General features: G+C 46.2%; 1 protein-coding gene across 8 annotated transcripts in view; it reads left to right on the plus strand.

Annotated features, from left to right (window-relative positions):
* The first annotated feature begins 9,711 nt into the window (after nt 1-9,711).
* The window catches only part of LOC121857814 (transcription factor AP-2-epsilon-like), a 161,120-nt gene continuing 153,572 nt past the window's right edge, over nt 9,712-17,259 (plus strand). For 3 of the 8 annotated variants that reach the window (XM_042354059.1, XM_042354066.1, XM_042354062.1), the window contains exon 1: nt 9,714-10,415. In XM_042354059.1, the coding sequence (XP_042209993.1) occupies nt 10,161-10,415 (255 nt within the window). In that variant the 5' untranslated portion in view covers nt 9,714-10,160. Of the gene's footprint in view, nt 10,416-17,259 lie in introns of all 8 variants that reach the window. The other 5 variants (XM_042354058.1, XM_042354065.1, XM_042354060.1 and 2 more) reach the window with 3 other exon arrangements.

Here is a 17,259-nt window from a genome sequence, read left to right on the forward strand (position 1 = left end):
TACGCTGCTGTGAAATTGAATTCGTCTGTTTGAGCGTTTTGTCTTTTGATTGTCCCGTGTTTGTGTTGATGAAAAATATTGTTTGTTACATCAAGCTTGACCTCGTGAAGCATTTCATCTCTTTTTTTTTTAGAGGAGAATAAAAATATACTGTACGTGTACGGATTGACATATCCAGGTGAGTATAGAGGTATAGTATAGTGTATGCACCAACACTGTACACCATCACTAGATTACACCATCACTGTACAGTGTACACCATCACTACACTCTACATTTTATTACACTGTACACAATCACGGTACACCATCGCTATACACTAGACCAGCGCTGCACATTATACACATTTTCATCACTGTACGCTATTTACCATTAGTGTACACTGTACACCATTGTACACTACGCAACACTTTACTACATTTTACAATATCACTGTACACTGTACTGTACACCATCACTATGCATTGTACACCATCAGTTACACTGAACACATCACTACACTTTGCACCATCACTGTACTTTACACCATCACTTTACACTGCACACCACCACTGTATATTGTACACCATCACTTTACACTGCACATCAACCCTGTACACTACACACCAACACTACATTGCATACCAACAATGTACACCATCACTGTACAATGCACCACTACTATACACTGTACATAAACAATATAAACTGTTCACTAACACTACACCAACACCATCACTTTTTACACAACCATTGTACACTGTACGTGTACACTGTACACCGAGACTACATTGCACCTCAACACTGTACACTGCACACATGACACACACTGCAGGTAGTGTAGGAGGGCGGCAGATGAGGCATCTTACAGTGGCCAACTTAACAATGATAAAAAAGTTAAGACTCACATTCCTGACATACACACCTCCCTACCGCTGCTCCCCTCCTCCTCCCTCACTCAGGCTCGTCTGTGGGGCGAGTGTCCTGCTCTTGTGTAGTTTTTTTAAAAGTTAATAAAAAATTGTTAATAATGAAAATGGGTTCTATAGTAAGGTATTTTTTTCTATTATACATATTTTACCTGGAATATACTTGTCATCCAGCTCAGGGGGCGAACTGTTGTCTAGTCTGGTCAGGTGCTGAGTTGTATATATAAAACTGTGTCTCCTCCAAGGTTCATACTGACTAGAGAGACAACACTCGGGAAGGTTTACACTGTACCTTAACTTTCACTATACGATGACCGAAAACACCGAACGTAAATTTCTAGTATAACGATATTCATGAGTAGAAACTTTTATAATTAAGCCTCAGTCTAAATTTTAATTCAGGCAAGAGCAATAATGTTTAGCACCCCTTTTTTTTCCTCCTATGGTCATCTCGGCTTCATAGTCCCTTTTTGTTTCACTCTTTCCCGTATGAAAGTGATCACCGCAGCCGTGTTGGGAGCGACACTAGCCTTACCCCTCACCCGCTGTAACGCCGTTTAGTTCACCGACACGAGACGATACATTTTGCCATGATGCCAGTCAAGTAGACATGATTCTTGTACCGTCGGCGTCTGCTATCAATCCGGGTAATTTTCTAGGTTGTTTTATAACGACATGAATTCAATTATCGGCGATGGAGGTACGGATAAAATCGGTCTCCGGAGCCGAGCACGAGAATAAATAATGAAAAACAGAAATCAGTGGGAAGGAGGACGGTGTGTGACAGTGGGACGGGCATGCAGATGGAACGATGTCTTAATTGACGAGACGGACGATTAGGTTAATATCAGGCCAGCATAATGCCCCCAGAGCACGGTGGTGGCGTGAGGCCTCTGGAAGGTGACGGGGAGTTTGTCGTACTGTTGCTCCTGCTTATGTTGATCCCTGCTGCTGCACCCCCCCCACCTCCCCCTGCTGATTATGCTACTGTTGATTTTCCTGTCCCTCCTGCTACTGTAGTGGGCTCCTGACGATGTGTGGATGGTACTACTACAGGTGGTGGGGGATAATGTAGTGTTTTGTTGACTATGATGTTGATATTGATTATGTGACCTACAGTTGATGGTGTGAGGGATGTATGCCTCACACACAAGAGTCACACACAGTTACTAAACAGCTTGTTAGGTGCCCCGTCATTCCTCATGGTCTGCCAACGTTGTTCAAGTGTACAGAGACCCAGTTGGTCTTTGGGGGTTCCATTATTGAGTCTCCTCTGTACTTGACCCTTCTACAGTATATTGTTAGTCAGTTCACCCCCGGAAGGCTTCACAATGGAGTGGAGGAGAGTGTGGGGGAGATATGATCGTCGGCCTTGCTATGTTAAGTTCTTTTTCCTAGGACGATCAAGGGCACGCTGTGAGACCTAGACGAACGATAATATCAAGTCAATGTGGTTTTTTTTTGTGCTGTAGTAACTGTTGTCTATAATGCCATGTCCTCGTTCATCCTGGGGAAAAAAAATCTTGTGCTTACGGTATTATAATGAAGTACCACGATTCCCCTATGAGTGTGATTTTTGACACACGCACACACACACACACACACACACACACACCATGATGGAGGATAACCCAACTTAGAAAGCAGGCAAACTCCCCTTTGGCGGAATTTATATCATGACAAGGAACTTCTTTCCCTCCAGAAGTTATTATTTAGGTATTTCCGGTGGGGAGTCAGGTGCCATCTTGCTCTTCCCTCACTTTTTACCCTCCTTACTTACACACACACACACACACACACACGAGCCTTTTACTACCAAAACCGAAAATGTAAACAAACGTTTTTTAGTCAGCTGTTTGTTCGCGTTGACTGTTGGATGACTCGTGGCGCTGTGTACCGTAGGTGGAGGTGGTAGTAGCGATAGGGTTAGTGGTTCGGTTAGTGGCGAAAGAAGAAAAAGTAGTGGTGGTAGTAAATGGGAGAGGAAGTAGCTTGAGGTTAGTGGCACTAGTGTTGATGATTGGGCTAGTAGCAAGGATAGTGCAAAGGGGATTGGCTAGACTATTGAACACGTTAGTGGCAAGTAGAGATAGTAACAGAGGTAGTAGCAGGAGTAGTGGCAGAGATTTTGACGAGAGAAGTGTCAGAGGTAGTGGTGATAGTAGTGGCAGGAGAGTAACAGGGTAATAGGAGGGAAAATGACAAGGGTAGTAACAAGGAAAATGGCAAGAGTAGTAGGAGGGGAAGTGGCGAGGGTAGTAGGAGGGTCTATGGCAAGTGCAGTAGCAGGGAGTCGTAGCATAGTTACTGGCAGGGGGCAGGGGGTAGTGGCGAGAGTAGTGGCAGGGAGTATTGGTATGGGTACTGGCAAGAGGTATTGGCAGGGAGTAGTGGCAAAGGTAGCGGCAGGAGGTAGTGGCATGGGTACTGTCAGGAGGTATTGGCAGGGGGTAGTGGCATGAGTCGTGGCGAGAGTAGTGGCCAGGTGAAGTGGCAGATAAGTGGTGGTGAGCGCCAGAGCCGGATGGTCGGCTAGCAGGTGCAGCTGTCAGACAGGTTTACTCTAGTTTTCCTGCATGTCTGTCCATCCTCCGTCCGTCCGCTCACCCGTCTGTGTGTTTGACCCTCTGTATGTCCATCCGTCCATCCGCCTCATTCTGTCTAAATGCTCTCAGTCTATTAATCTAACCATCCGACTGTCTGTTTATCCGTCCGTCTGTCTGTCTGTCTGTCTGTCTGTCTGTCTGTCCGTCCGTCCGTCCGTCCGTCCGTCCACCCATCCGTCTACTCTTCACTGTCCTCCCACCGTCACCGCGTCCCTCTTATCCTCCACGTGTTGGGCCGTGTGACAGCCTGGCCATCCCCCGCCTGGCCATTGTCCAACTCATCCGATTTACATTGTGAAGACGACTTAACACCGATACTAATTTACGCTGTCTCATCTTTACTGTCTAAACAACGGCTTTTGGTTCCTGTTGTCTGTCACTATATTTGCTGACGTCACAAGTGAAACAGAGATACTATTGTTACTAGTTAACTATCCACTTACATAAACAATATCCTTGTAAACATTTAAACTATCGAAAGAAGTCATTAAATTTGGTCTAATTCTGTTTTTACATATGTTTTTTTTTCTTAAATATTTACTTATATGTATACCTGAACATTCATATATACAAACATACATACACACATACACACACACTCACACACACATATTATCATAACTATCACCACTGTAACGTTGACAAGAAAATCAAAGTTACGAATAACTCTCAATACATTTTCACTTATTTTGTACGTCAATAAAATAAACCTTAACCATAAGATAAATAAAGACTAAAGGACGTAAAAAAATCTTAAGGATGACAGAGGGTCGTGTACCGTATTGAGGGACCCTATAATCGGCTTGTATTCATTGAGGATTTTTCCTGCATTAATGAGATTAGGATTCACCTTTTGAGAACGTTCTATGTTAGGCCTAGACGGGTGTACCCAAGGGAAAGGATCCTCACGTGTTTTGGATTCCTTGTGTGTTGAATATTTATCTTAATTAAAGGTGTATGAATGTAAGTACCTGATTGAATTTACATTAATACACATTGATAACGTCCACAGTGGTATTAATATGAGATTAAGATGTTAATTGCCTATGTGTGTTAATTTAGCACTAATTAAGATGATATTATTAAGATTATTTGTGAACTCTTGTCCATATATTTACGGGGACATGGATTCAAATTCCTTCCTCCTTATTTCCCCTTATTTGGTGATGTAAAAGGGTAATTGCCCGGTTCACTGTTTGGTTCACTGCCTGGTTCACTGCCTGGTTCATTGCTTGGTTCATTGTCTGGTTCACTGCCAAAACGACCCATAAACCTTTAAGGATCCAGGCTAGGGGACATTTGGTCTCGCAAATAGATTATCCGAACCCAGAAACTCCTTGAACCATCTCCGTCATTATGAATCCGTTCGTGTACAGTTTTAACTTTACGTAACGTGTGTAACATATTGCCCCTCGACAAAGATTACTCTCACACGTCCGTCAACTCATCATGTGAGATTCTATGCAGTGACAGTCACAAGCTTAACCACGGACCGTAACACCACTAAGTACCACAGTTTCTGGACTTAGATTAATACTGGAGGAGTCAGCTCAAGCCACAAAATTATAGAGTAATATTGTAGTGTCACAGATGCTGGAATTACGTGGTTTAATGTTATCTTTTGCTGGAGAACTCAACAGGTCATTACTGGAGAGACGATGGGGGTGGGGGGGGGGTGGGGATTACAGCCACGTGGCCACCAGAGGACCAGCTCCTAACCTAACCTAACCTCCAAACTAGTTTTACTCCTATCAGAGAACCAGCTGGCGACCAGTACTCAACCCCACCTGGTTCTCTTCTTATCATAGGATCAGTTGCCACTTCGTGTTAAACTCCCAGCTGGATCTGATGCTACAAAGGTGTATATCAATATTTTACAACATATCTACGTTATGTATTAATAGATAAGGGTAGATAACCTTTTTTTCTCCCGTGTATAATAACAAAAACAAAGCAGAATGTTGTACAAAAAATCCAACCCTAAAAATAAACTTAACTCCTGTTTGAATCCTATACAAAGTTGATGATATACCTGTCGTCTCTCATAAACATCGAGTGACTTTCTTACCTTTTTACTCACCTGTGCTGCACCACCGATATCTCCAGCACCTTCAGCACACCAGTACTTCAGGTTCAAAGCTCCCTTCAGTCCTCCATCATACAGGATCTGACCCTCCGTAACATTAAAACGGCATCCAACTGAGTAGAGACCAAGTCCCTCACACGGATGCTTCCTTACACGAACCGGAATTATCGATGACCTCGTATATTATGGCGGGAGGTTATGTTGAGGCCGAATAGGGTCACTTATGCTCTGATCTTCAGCCTTGTTATCTGTGTATGATCCCGCTCATAGCTCCTCCACGCCCGTGTCTACGCCCACAACACTCCATGCCGCCCGTATCTTCCTCCACACCTCTTTTACACCCATGCACGTGACCACCCACTCTCCACACCCTCCTCTGTGCCCTCTTCATTCCTTCCCACAATGCCTCCACCGATACCCACATCCATGGTCAGGCTTACACCTCCTCCACGCCCACAAACTCCTCCCCGGCCAACATGTTCTGGCTGATCAAAGCCCTCAGTTGGGTAGTATAGTGGCGAGGGCGAGCATGAACAGACGCTATTGGAGTAGCAAACACGGCGGTGATAACAATGAAGGCCTGAACTACATGGCGCTTTGAGGATACCCTGGTCGCGTGCTGGGGCCTCTATGTATAATGCTGTGTGTGTGTGTGTGTGTGTGTGTGTGTGTGTGTGTGTGTGTGTGTGTGCGTACTAAATGATAGAGGACGAATGAGATAGGAGACAAACATTGAAAGATAAAAGACTAAAAACGATGAAGAGAAAGTGAAAGTAAAGAAAAAAAGAAGAAAGGAGAAACGAATATATGAAAGCAATAGAATAAGAGAAAGTAAGAGAGATATGATATGTGAAATACAAGAGAGAGACAGGGTTAAAGAAAGAGAGAGAAAAAGAGAGAGATAGAAAGTACAGGAACAGAGAAAGAGAGAGGATAAGAGAGAAAATAGAAGTACACAATAAAACCTCAGAGAAGCAATAAGTTAACAGAGGAAGGCAGACACAGATAGACATACAGACACACAGATAGACATACAGACAGACATACAGACACAGACAGACATACAGACAGACATACAGACACAGACAGACATACAGACACAGACAGACATACAGACACAGACAGACGTACAGACACAGACAGACATACAGACACAGACAGACATACAGACACATACAGACAGACAGACACAGACAGACATACAGACACAGACAGACATACAGACAGACATACAGACACATACAGACACAGACAGACATACAGACACATACAGACAGACAGACCTACAGACAGACATACAGACACAGACAGACATACAGACAGGTTCACCGTGTATAAACAAATAACCTGACGTCTACTTATACAAAAAATATTAATAATAATAAAATACAACACTGGGATTTTTCACCGTGAAATTCGTATTATACCATGAACACACACACACACACACACACACACACACACACACACACACACACACACACACACACACACACACACACACACACACACACACACACACACACACAACACTACCTCACCCACTCCTCTTCCCTTCCTCTTCCACACACACACACACACACACACACACACACACACACACACACACACACACACACAACACTACTCACCTCCCTCTTCCCTTCCTCTTCCACACACACACACACACACACACACACACACACACACCCACTCCTCTTCCCTTCCTCTTCCACACACACACACACACACACACACACACACACACACACACACACACACACACACACACAACACTACCTCACCCACTCCTCTTCCCTTCCTCTTCCATACACACACACACACACACAATAAAAATATCATAAATGGGGAAGTTTTGATCCTTTCCTTTTGCAGCCGGAAAGAATGGTATGCGCGCGCCTACTCCACCACCACCATCCTCACCCAATCCTACCCCACCCCGCCCCACCCCCACCCCACCGCCCCACGGCCACCACCGCCCACACCGCCGGTCAGGTCTAGCCTGCCTACCAAGATACCAGCCAGCCAGCCAGCCACTTGCCTCACATCCCCTCTCCTCCCCACTCTCCCACTCCTCCCCACACTTCCCTTCCTCCCCACACTTCCCTTCCTCCCCACACTTCCCTTCCTCCCCACACTACCCTCCTCCCCACACTTCCCTTCCCTCAATTGCCTTCTTCCCCAGGAACTTGCAGATAAGAGCTCCAACAGAGGTCCCAGATGATTCGGTCGACATACGGGTGTTAGTTGTTAATTTTACTGAGGTCTTGAGGTTGTCTGTGGACTGACGGCGCCAAAAGTAGACGAGGTCCTCTGGCCGTCCAATACACGGCCTGAGGTTTTTATTGCCAGCCACAGGGAAAAGCTGCTGCCGTCGTTAAAACTCATCTGACCGGTGGAGGAGGCGGAGGAGGCGGAGGCGGAGGCGGAGGTGGTGGTGGAAGAGCAGGGTTGTCGTAACATTGTTTCCGCAGCCGACTTGTTCCAGACCTCGCGGTAGAAATGTTCTTCTAGGACTCTTCTACTTATTAATTAACGCTTTTCTCATTATTCCTTCTTTATCTCTCTCATCTCTTCTCCGTCCTTCGGTACCTGCCATCCATTTTCCTTCAAGGCCCCGCCACAAAAGCCCTGTGGTACCTTCCAGTCGTGTTTACGACCAGGGGCATGATTCTCACAATGACTGGAACAGTACGCAAGTTTTCGTTTTAGAGATTTAGGTCCTCATCAGCCTCTGTGGTGACTTCAATGCTCTCCAAGTACCTATCCGACGCTCACCTTATGTAGAGCTGTCGCTTGGTGTACATCACTACGCTCATCTGTATTTACTTTTTGATGAAAATGTATCTCCCCTTAACACGAAAATATATAAAAACGCACGAATCAATTTGCATGGTCCAGTACAGCTTCAAGGTAAAACCCGCCATCGGGCAAACCGCGCGCCACTGTTGCCACGTCTCGCCTCAGGCGGTGGCCTGCGTTGCCAAGTTTCCTACAGCCCTGCCTTCGCCTCAGGACATCTGATAGTAAATCGGGTGTGTAGCTCCAATCACGCACATTATTTTGTCTCTTGCACCAGTCGTGGGCATCAGGACAGAGGTAAATAAGGCCGTAGCAGATTATGGCGAGAGTAGGTGAGGTAATAAGAGTGACAACGGTTGTTTACTATACATGCCCTACAGCGGTACACGACGAGCACGTCCCGGGACATGGGACACCTGAGCGTAACCCACACACCCTTCATCTCTGGCGCCGCTATATCCCGAAGCTCTTCTCGCTCCTCTCTCCTTATATTCTTCTCCTAGAACTTATACACATCAAAAAAGTGATGTAAGACGGAGGGAGAGGAGGCGAAAAGAGCGCAGACTAAAAAGCTTACCGCCCAGGTCAGTCTAGACGTTGGTCAGAATTACAATGAGATAGAAGAAACGCGACGGGCGGAGCTGAGCCAGCCAGATGGGGGTACGTGGAAGAGTTGCCAGGGATCACCACCCTGCCCACCACACTCAAGCACTTTTCACCACAGCTAGTAATGCACTGATGAAGCTTTATTGATCCAGACCATGAATTCTCAGGTTCTTTAGTCACTATGAGTCGCGTGTGACGTAAGTAGATACATTTAGAGGAACGATCGTCATTAATCATCCGAGACAAACGCCTTATTTCTTTAGTAATTCTGTTTAAGCTCTGGTAACGACCCTGTTGACGTTTCTATAAATGTTGTATATATTTGTCTGTTCATGAATGCTGTCAGGTCCACAATGTTGACGTGTGGACAAGGTAAAACAGAGGCAGTAGTAGTACCTGGCGAGGAGTGGCAACTACACCTGGCTACAGGTGGGCCGGGGGGACTCTAAGCACTGTCCACTCATTTCGTTTATTCTTAGAATTGTTCGACCATTTGTGCCTTCGAGTCGTCCCTTTTTCATAGAGTTAATAAGACTGAAAATAGCGTGCACAATGACCAGGTGCCCGGGCTGAATATGGTGATGGGGTGGGCATGCGGGTATCTGGTCCCTTCAGGTAGATAATGGCAGGTGAGCAGTTCCCCCTGGTCTACCTGCTCCCCCTCCTCCTCCTCCTTCTCCTCCTCCTCTCTTGGCGTCACTCAAGCATAAGACTCCTGGGTCTGGCAGTCGCATTCCCTCAGGCTAACTAGACGCCACCCTCTGTCCTTGCTCCTCGTGTCCCGACGTCATTTTGCATGCTTGTGCATACCGAGGGATATGTGGCGTATATTGTGTGTTGCGTTGACGAGAGCGTGATCCTGTGGTGCTGTACAGGAAGCGGACTTGGAGAAGAGTGAAACAAATCTCGAGAAGTGCAACAGGACAACGTGAGGGATCTTCAAGGTTAAGGACAAAGCATAAAGACGATCAGTGGGTGAGAAGAAACTGCGATTATCTAATGAACGTTGGTTTACTGTTTGTTGTTTTAAGCTGATGTTTGGAAATTTGTGATCCGAAAATCTTAGAACGAAGCCTCTCCAGTGTTTTGGATCACTGTTGTGGGCTGTAAACAGTGTCTGGCAGGAAGAAATTTGTGTAGATCACGTGTTACATGATGGCCATGTCCCCACTGAACGTAGGGAGCCCGTCAGAGGCTCTCAAACGCAAGTCTCCTGATGATACTGAAGGGGTCGTGCTCTCGCTCCGTAAACACCAAGTGACGACCCCTATCTCCCTCACCACCACCACTAACAGCACCCAGGTCTTCTCCGTCATAGAGGGACAGATCATGCAAGACGTGGACGATGTTTGTGATGATGTTGTGGACGATGTTGTTGATGACGTAGTGGACGATGTTGACGATGAGGTAAGTCTATGCTGCAACTTGACGTTTTTGTGGTGAATTCTGAGAAAAATGTGTGTGTGGGCAGCGAGGTACTGTGCCCTCATATCTCCGTGCTGTCTTGTTCTGTGATCCGTGGCAACACCCGTTGTTATGAGAGGTTAAAACAAGTCATTGTAATTAGTGTTACAAGATCACCATAAGCGTGTTTGTCCCTCATACACTTCAAAATGATTCGAGTTATCAGGTGTCGCTGTAGCCCACCAGGGGGAGAGTAGAGGCAGTAGAGCCATGTGGTGGTAGAGGTCCTCCTGGTCAGCGCCGTCGCCTCCACTAACGTCATACATAACCTGTATTTTGCACCTTCTGTGTTGTGAAAAATCCTCTACAATTGCCCTTATCTTCCTTACACGAAACATTATCATCCCCGAGAAACTCATCATCATCATCCGAGGCGAGGAAGTCATTGTTGGTGTGGGCGAGATCAGCTGGTTGCCGGGGGGTGGCGCGCGTACGGTGCTCCCTTGGGCAGAGGCTTTGTGCTGGGGATCTTTTTTTTCTTCCCTGTGCCCTCGAGAGGATCTGTTTGTGAGAAGAACTGCTTACTGTAGGAGTGTAAAGGATTCTCTCTTGTTAGAGTTTGCAGCCTGGGGTCTAGCTAAAGAGAATTTTGACTTTTATCCGCTGGGTGATGCCATCTTATAGGGAATGGTTGATTTAAAATTAATAATGTCAATGAAACTGCATGTGTCATAAAATATACTTCATTTAAAATCCCATTCATGCATACAACACAACAATGAAGTATAGATAACCAGTTGTACAGTGGTGAGGACACACTGGAACAAGCAACCATCCAAACAGCGCGGTAGTGAGATCAGCTGGGCGCCTGGAGGAGTTACGGCCGCTGCCTCCAAGTCGCCTCCAGCCACACACAGTAAACACTGGCTGGCATTCACGATTTGACGGAGACCGCTTTTTCGGTTTGTTTACTTTCTGGTGAGTAATGCCGGAAGCCGAGGCGCCAATCTGGTCACTATGGCACGGGTTCTTTAGGGTCATTTTACCTCTCCTGGTTGATGTATTGTTCTAAATGAAGGTGTCAACTTCTTGTCAAACGATGGCTTTGACAGTGATGTTTAAGGTGTTCGGTACAGTAAGTGTGCCAACACTTGACTCACAATAAAGGAGGGATGTGGAATAGCACTTTGTTGTTCATAAATCTAAAAAGAAGATGAGATGAGATGACAGGAGTAACTTTGAGCGCTATTGACTGCAGATACAGGAACCATTTTTGTTTTTTTTCTTGGTCACGAGGGATCGAACCCCACAGAAAAAAACGGAGAGATGCTTTTGTCTGTCTGTTACTCCCCAGGTGAATGAATGACGTAGTGGCTGACAGAGGCTGGTGGACACGGCGGGAGTGAGAGCCACCCTACCGTTATACTCTTGAAGGAGGCTGTGTTGGGTGTAGCGGAGACCACACACACACACACACTCACAGTCTCTTGGTTTAATAACTAGAACCACACACCGTCTTCCTTTACTGCCTTCCTGTCTCTTCTCCCTGCTCCTTCTCCCTCTCTCTCTCTCCACCCTTTCTCCCTCCATCCCTTCTTTTCTCCCTCCAACTCTCCTTTCTCACTTCCACCCTCCCTTTCGGTTTTAATACCCCCCTACCTCTCTCCTCTTCTTTTATTCCTCTCTTCATCCCTATACCCTCCCTATCCTCCTTCTCGCCCCATTCCCTATATCTCGCTTCATTACCAAAAGGTCTCCCCTTTCTTGATTCTTTTCCACTTCCTTTTCTATTTCCTGTTATTCTCCCATTTCCCTTCCTCTCAGTAACAGCTGATTTATGTAAACAAAATGTGGTCGAACAGCTGTGAAAGTTGTGTTGTGGAAAGCAGGTGTCGTGTGCCCCGCCCCTACACGTGCAGATATTCCCTCTCTCCCTCTCTCCCTCCCTCTCTTCCTCCCTCTCTCCCTCTCTCCCTCCCTCTCTCCCTCTTCCCCTTCCTCTCCTTTAGTGTCGCCGTCGTTATCACTGGGGCCGTAGTCTAGAGTAATTACTGTTTTATATCATTTTTCGTGAGGAAGAGAAGACGTGATGTTGCATTATAGAAATTCACTTGTTCCCTGCACCGAGGATGGTCTATCTTAGTGTTCTGTGTTGCTGGGGGTCTGGGGAGGGGAAGGGGAGGGATAAATAGAAGGGAAAAGAAGAGAAAGGAAAGGAGATAAAGAAGGAATCCACGAATATACACTTAGATATATTTAAGGTCTTTAATAGAACCTAACACACACACACACACACAAAAACACACACACACACCTCTCCTACCACACACACACACACACACACAAAACACACACACACACCCTCTCCTACCACACACACACACACACACACACAAAACACACACACACACACCTCTCCTACCACACACACACACACACACACACACACACACATATACATACCCTTTCCCACCACTACACACACACATTTACCCTCTCCCCACACACACACTACCACCATCACCAAGTCAACAGAGCGCCGTCCTGAACTTATCACAGAGGGTCAAATTGAAAATCACACACTGTCGTGGCTGCGGCAGCGTCTCCCCCCCCCCAAGAGGGTCAGCGACCGTCGTGTTGAACTTGGTCTAGAGAAGAACACGGTGCCACGGAGCTCAGAGTGAGGTGCTCTCTCTCTCTCTCTCTCTCTCTCTTCTCTCTCTGTCTCTTACCTTTTCTTTCTCTGTGTTTGTCTGTCTTTCTCCCTGTCTGTCTCTGTCTCTCTCTCTCTCATTAATTATTTTCGTCTCTCCCTATTCTCAGATTCCTCTGAATTTCTTTAGTTTTCTTTGTATTCTCTTTTCCTTCTTTAGGGTCCACTACGTCTCCTCTCCTTCCTATCCCTTGTAAATGAGTCCTTAGTTTTTCCTTCCATCCTTCAGGTCTAATTCGCGTTCTCCACAAGTATAGAATGTCGTCCTCGGACAGTCTTCCTTGAGTCAGTATTTCATGAATCAATTCCTCTTGAAGTGTGTGTGTGTGTGTGTGTGTGTGTGTGTGTGTGTGTGTGTGTGTGTGTGTGTGACAGATGTTGACAACAATGGAACACGACACGCAGAGAGAGAGAGAGAGGGGGGTCGTGTTGTGTTCTGTTGGGGGTTTGTTTATGTGTCTACCTGGAGGAAATAAAACTTACACACACACACACACACACACACACGAACAACGGGGTGTAAGGAACCTGGTAGAAAGAGTTGCTACAGAACAGACTTATATATCTTGGTGGAGGCAGAAAGAGAAAACACTTCCTGCAGCTGTGTTCTTTAGCCCTTTTTGTTCACTCATTATTTACAGCGGCGAGCAAAGGATATGTTCTCCGTTTAAGATTCATTTCACTCTTGTTGCGAAATTTGCTTTTCAGTATGAACTATGTGGGTGTATTAGCTGTTGACTTTCACTGGTGGTGGCGGGAGCGTGCGGCGGCAGATGTGTGTATGTGTATGAGTGTGTGTATGTATGTGTGTGTGTGTGTGGCGGGCCGGACTATCCACCCCCCCTCTCCACACACACACACACACCCACCACCGCTGCCTTTCCCCCGTCACACTCCACACCTGTTTTCTTTTCTCCACACCTGCACCGCTATCCTCCCCTGTCCTTCTCATGATCATTAGGTAGAGTTATCTCAGTCGCTTGCAGAGGATAACTGAGGTGGAATTTTCCTATACGCTCCTTCACACGATGTCATGGTGGTCAGTAGAGTCTTCTTACTCAATAGTATTTTAAACTGTTTATTTATTTTGTATGTGTGTGTGTGTGTGTGTGTGTGTGTGTGTGTGTGTGTGTAAACCACTTCTCAGAGTCGTGGTGGTACTGTGTAAGGTTCTTGGTAGTAATATTCCTACCCTCCAACACGGTATTTCCTTCCGTAATTTTACATTCTTCCCTTGCATCACTTGTCCGCGCCACCCCCAGGCCTCTCGCTCTCTGCGCAGTCATCGCCTTCGTCATCACCTGCCCAGTCCCCTTTCCTTCGTCACTTTTTGCGTCTCTCTCTCTCTCTCCGTCTCTCTCTCTCTCTCTCTCTCTCTCTCTCTCTCTCTCTCTCTCTCTCTCCCTCGTTAGCGTCTGCGTCTCCCTATCATCCTCATCATCAACATCTGCGTCTCTCTTTCATTTGCATCGTGTCCATCTTCTTCCCTATCTTATGGGTCTCAGCTTCAACTCTTTCTTCACTTTCCTCCTCACCACTCACCTCGTCTTCGTCATCACCCCCACGTTCCCTACACTAGCCCTTGAATCTCCTTCGTCGCCTGCTTCGGCTATATCTTTACTTATCATAGTTTAGCAATTCCTTAATTCTAAATTACTTCTACCTTCTCGTCATCCATTCCTTCGTCTCCCTCTCTCACCCTGTCTCACTCTCTCACCTCCCGCGCCTCCTCCATTAACTCGCGCGAGGAACACTGTGCAAGTCCCGAGGAGCAGGAGGACCACTGCCAAAGGTTGGTGTACCCCCGAGGCCACTGAGGCAGCTGGCCGCTCTCCACCAACACCCTCCATTGACCGTCACAGTCAACACGTCAGATGTACCCAAGGCGTTAGTGCCTGTCTGGGGAATGCCGACAGATGCAGCACTATGGTGACGCCAGGGCAAGACTGGTTGGACTTGTTAGTGAGGGACGTGTTAGCATGCCTCTACTCTTGGCTGTGGCAGAGAAGGATTGGTGGACGTGTCAGGGAAGGATACGTTAGGATGCCCCCCACGCTTGACTGGGGGTGAGGAAGGATTTCGTAATTTTGTTTTAAAGAATATGGTAGGATGCGTCTCTGACTGGTTATCACAGGGGAGTATTGATTGGTGTCTTTGCCCTAAGAGGGATGTGTCAGGGTGCTTCCTTACTGGCCTATAACTGGGGACCATTTGTTGAATTAACCTCATCCTGCCTATAGTCCATTGAACAGACAGGGGGGGGGGGGCGTCTGGCAACGTTAGGGAAGAATTATGCCGTCTCACTGTCTCTTAAAAGAGGATTTGATTCTGGATGTTATGGGATGAAAAGACGCCTCGAGAGGAGATGAGAGAGAGTGAGAGTGAGTACAAGCTACGTAACAAGTGTGACGAGAACCTCCCATTTTTTCCTCTCCTCTCTCTGAGACAGTAATCAGCACGACGACGTAACAGCAGCCCCGTGACCTTTAGCTGAAGTTGTTGACCTCCCTCGGACACAAGACGTAGGGAGGGAGAGATGGGGGAGGGGCTAGAGGGTCATAATTTTGACATTTATAAGTCCAGTACGCCACGAAATGATGCGGTGGGTAGTTTGTTGAGGCACTACACGTCACAGAAGCTGTACACGTGCGAAGGTCGGAAATGACTGTGTTGTAATCTCAGGCATGTTAATGTGGATGAGCCCTGAGTAAGTCACCATCCACACTCTTCCACCTCATCCTTAACCCACCAACACTACTCCTCACAAAGAGTCAGTCAGGAGTCATGATAAGGTGTCGACGGTATTAGACATACGCAGTACATGGAAGTTGTCAATGCAGACAGCGTGAAGGTTCCAACGCTGTCTTTAGAATGGAACAGTGTACACGCGGGAGGGGCGCCTTGTCATGTACCGTGCGTCTGTGTGTTGTAATTTAAGTAATCATTGGCGGTACAGGACTGCCAGTTTAGATTTTGAAGCCTTGCAAGTGTTGAATACTCACTAATATTAATATACTGAAGGCTAGTTAGCTCTCTCTCTCTCTCTCTCTCTCTCTCTCTCTCTCTCCACTTCACAATAAGCAGTGTAGTCAAGATGTGTATATCCAGTACGAGCGTCTGTATGTTTCTCACTCTGTACATAAGCTGATTAGTTTCACAGTAAACCATTTAATTGTTGTTTTCACCATTCATACATTGTTAATTATCAAATATAACTTAATATAACTCACTTAACAGTTAAATTTGATGTAACTAAGATATCTTTTTTTTTCTCACTAACTCATCTGTTTTCTGTAATGCTATTGACCCAGTGTCCGCCTCTCCTCAAATGATTGACCTACAATATTGTTTTCCTTGTGAGGGAGTTTTGACGCTCATACATCTCATTATTTAGTTCGCACTCTCGTTAGACACATCTGGCGTGACTAGTGGAGCTGTGTCATGATCGGTCCAGGTGTTGATCGTGTCGTCTTGTCTGGTCAGGTGGAGGCTGGTTTGTTGTACGACCTCTTCCTGTGGTCGTCGATGGTCATGTCATAGAGAACATTATCTTACTCTCTTATCCTCTCCTCCTCTTTGCCTCTCTTTCTCTTTCCCGTTTTCTTCTTTTCATTTCCTTGTCTCTTCTTCTCTTCCTTTCCTCCCCCTTTCCCTTTTCCTCATCCTCCTCACTTCTTCACTCTTCCTCTTCCTCTCACTGTCCCCATAACCCTAAAAATGGTCTTCAAATAATTACGAGTTAAGATGTTTACATAATGGTAATTTTTTGCAGACGCGCTCTTCTCTCCCTTCCCCTCCTCTTCCTTTCTTCCTTCCTCCTCTTTTCTTCCCGCTCTTCTCTTCCCCCTCCTCCTCTCCTCCACTCTGGTTTACCTCTTCCCGGATTATTTCTCTTGAGTTTTATTCCTGTTCATTATAATTCTTGCTGTTTCCTCTTGCGTTATGTGGCTCCTCTATTCATTTCTCAAGGTCCTTATCGTCTCGTTTCTTTGGTTCGTCTCTTTTATTCGATGTTTCGTCTGTGTTTTAGTCGTTTTTATCGTCCGTCCGAGTGTTTGTTTTATGTGGATCACTTATTTACTATGTTTTAGCTCGTGGTATTTTGACACTATGAGCGTCCTCAATGTCAGTTCT

Source organism: Homarus americanus, unplaced genomic scaffold, assembly GCF_018991925.1.
Source record: "Homarus americanus isolate GMGI-L3 unplaced genomic scaffold, GMGI_Hamer_2.0 scaffold13846, whole genome shotgun sequence".
In the NCBI taxonomy this organism is placed as follows: domain Eukaryota; kingdom Metazoa; phylum Arthropoda; class Malacostraca; order Decapoda; family Nephropidae; genus Homarus; species Homarus americanus.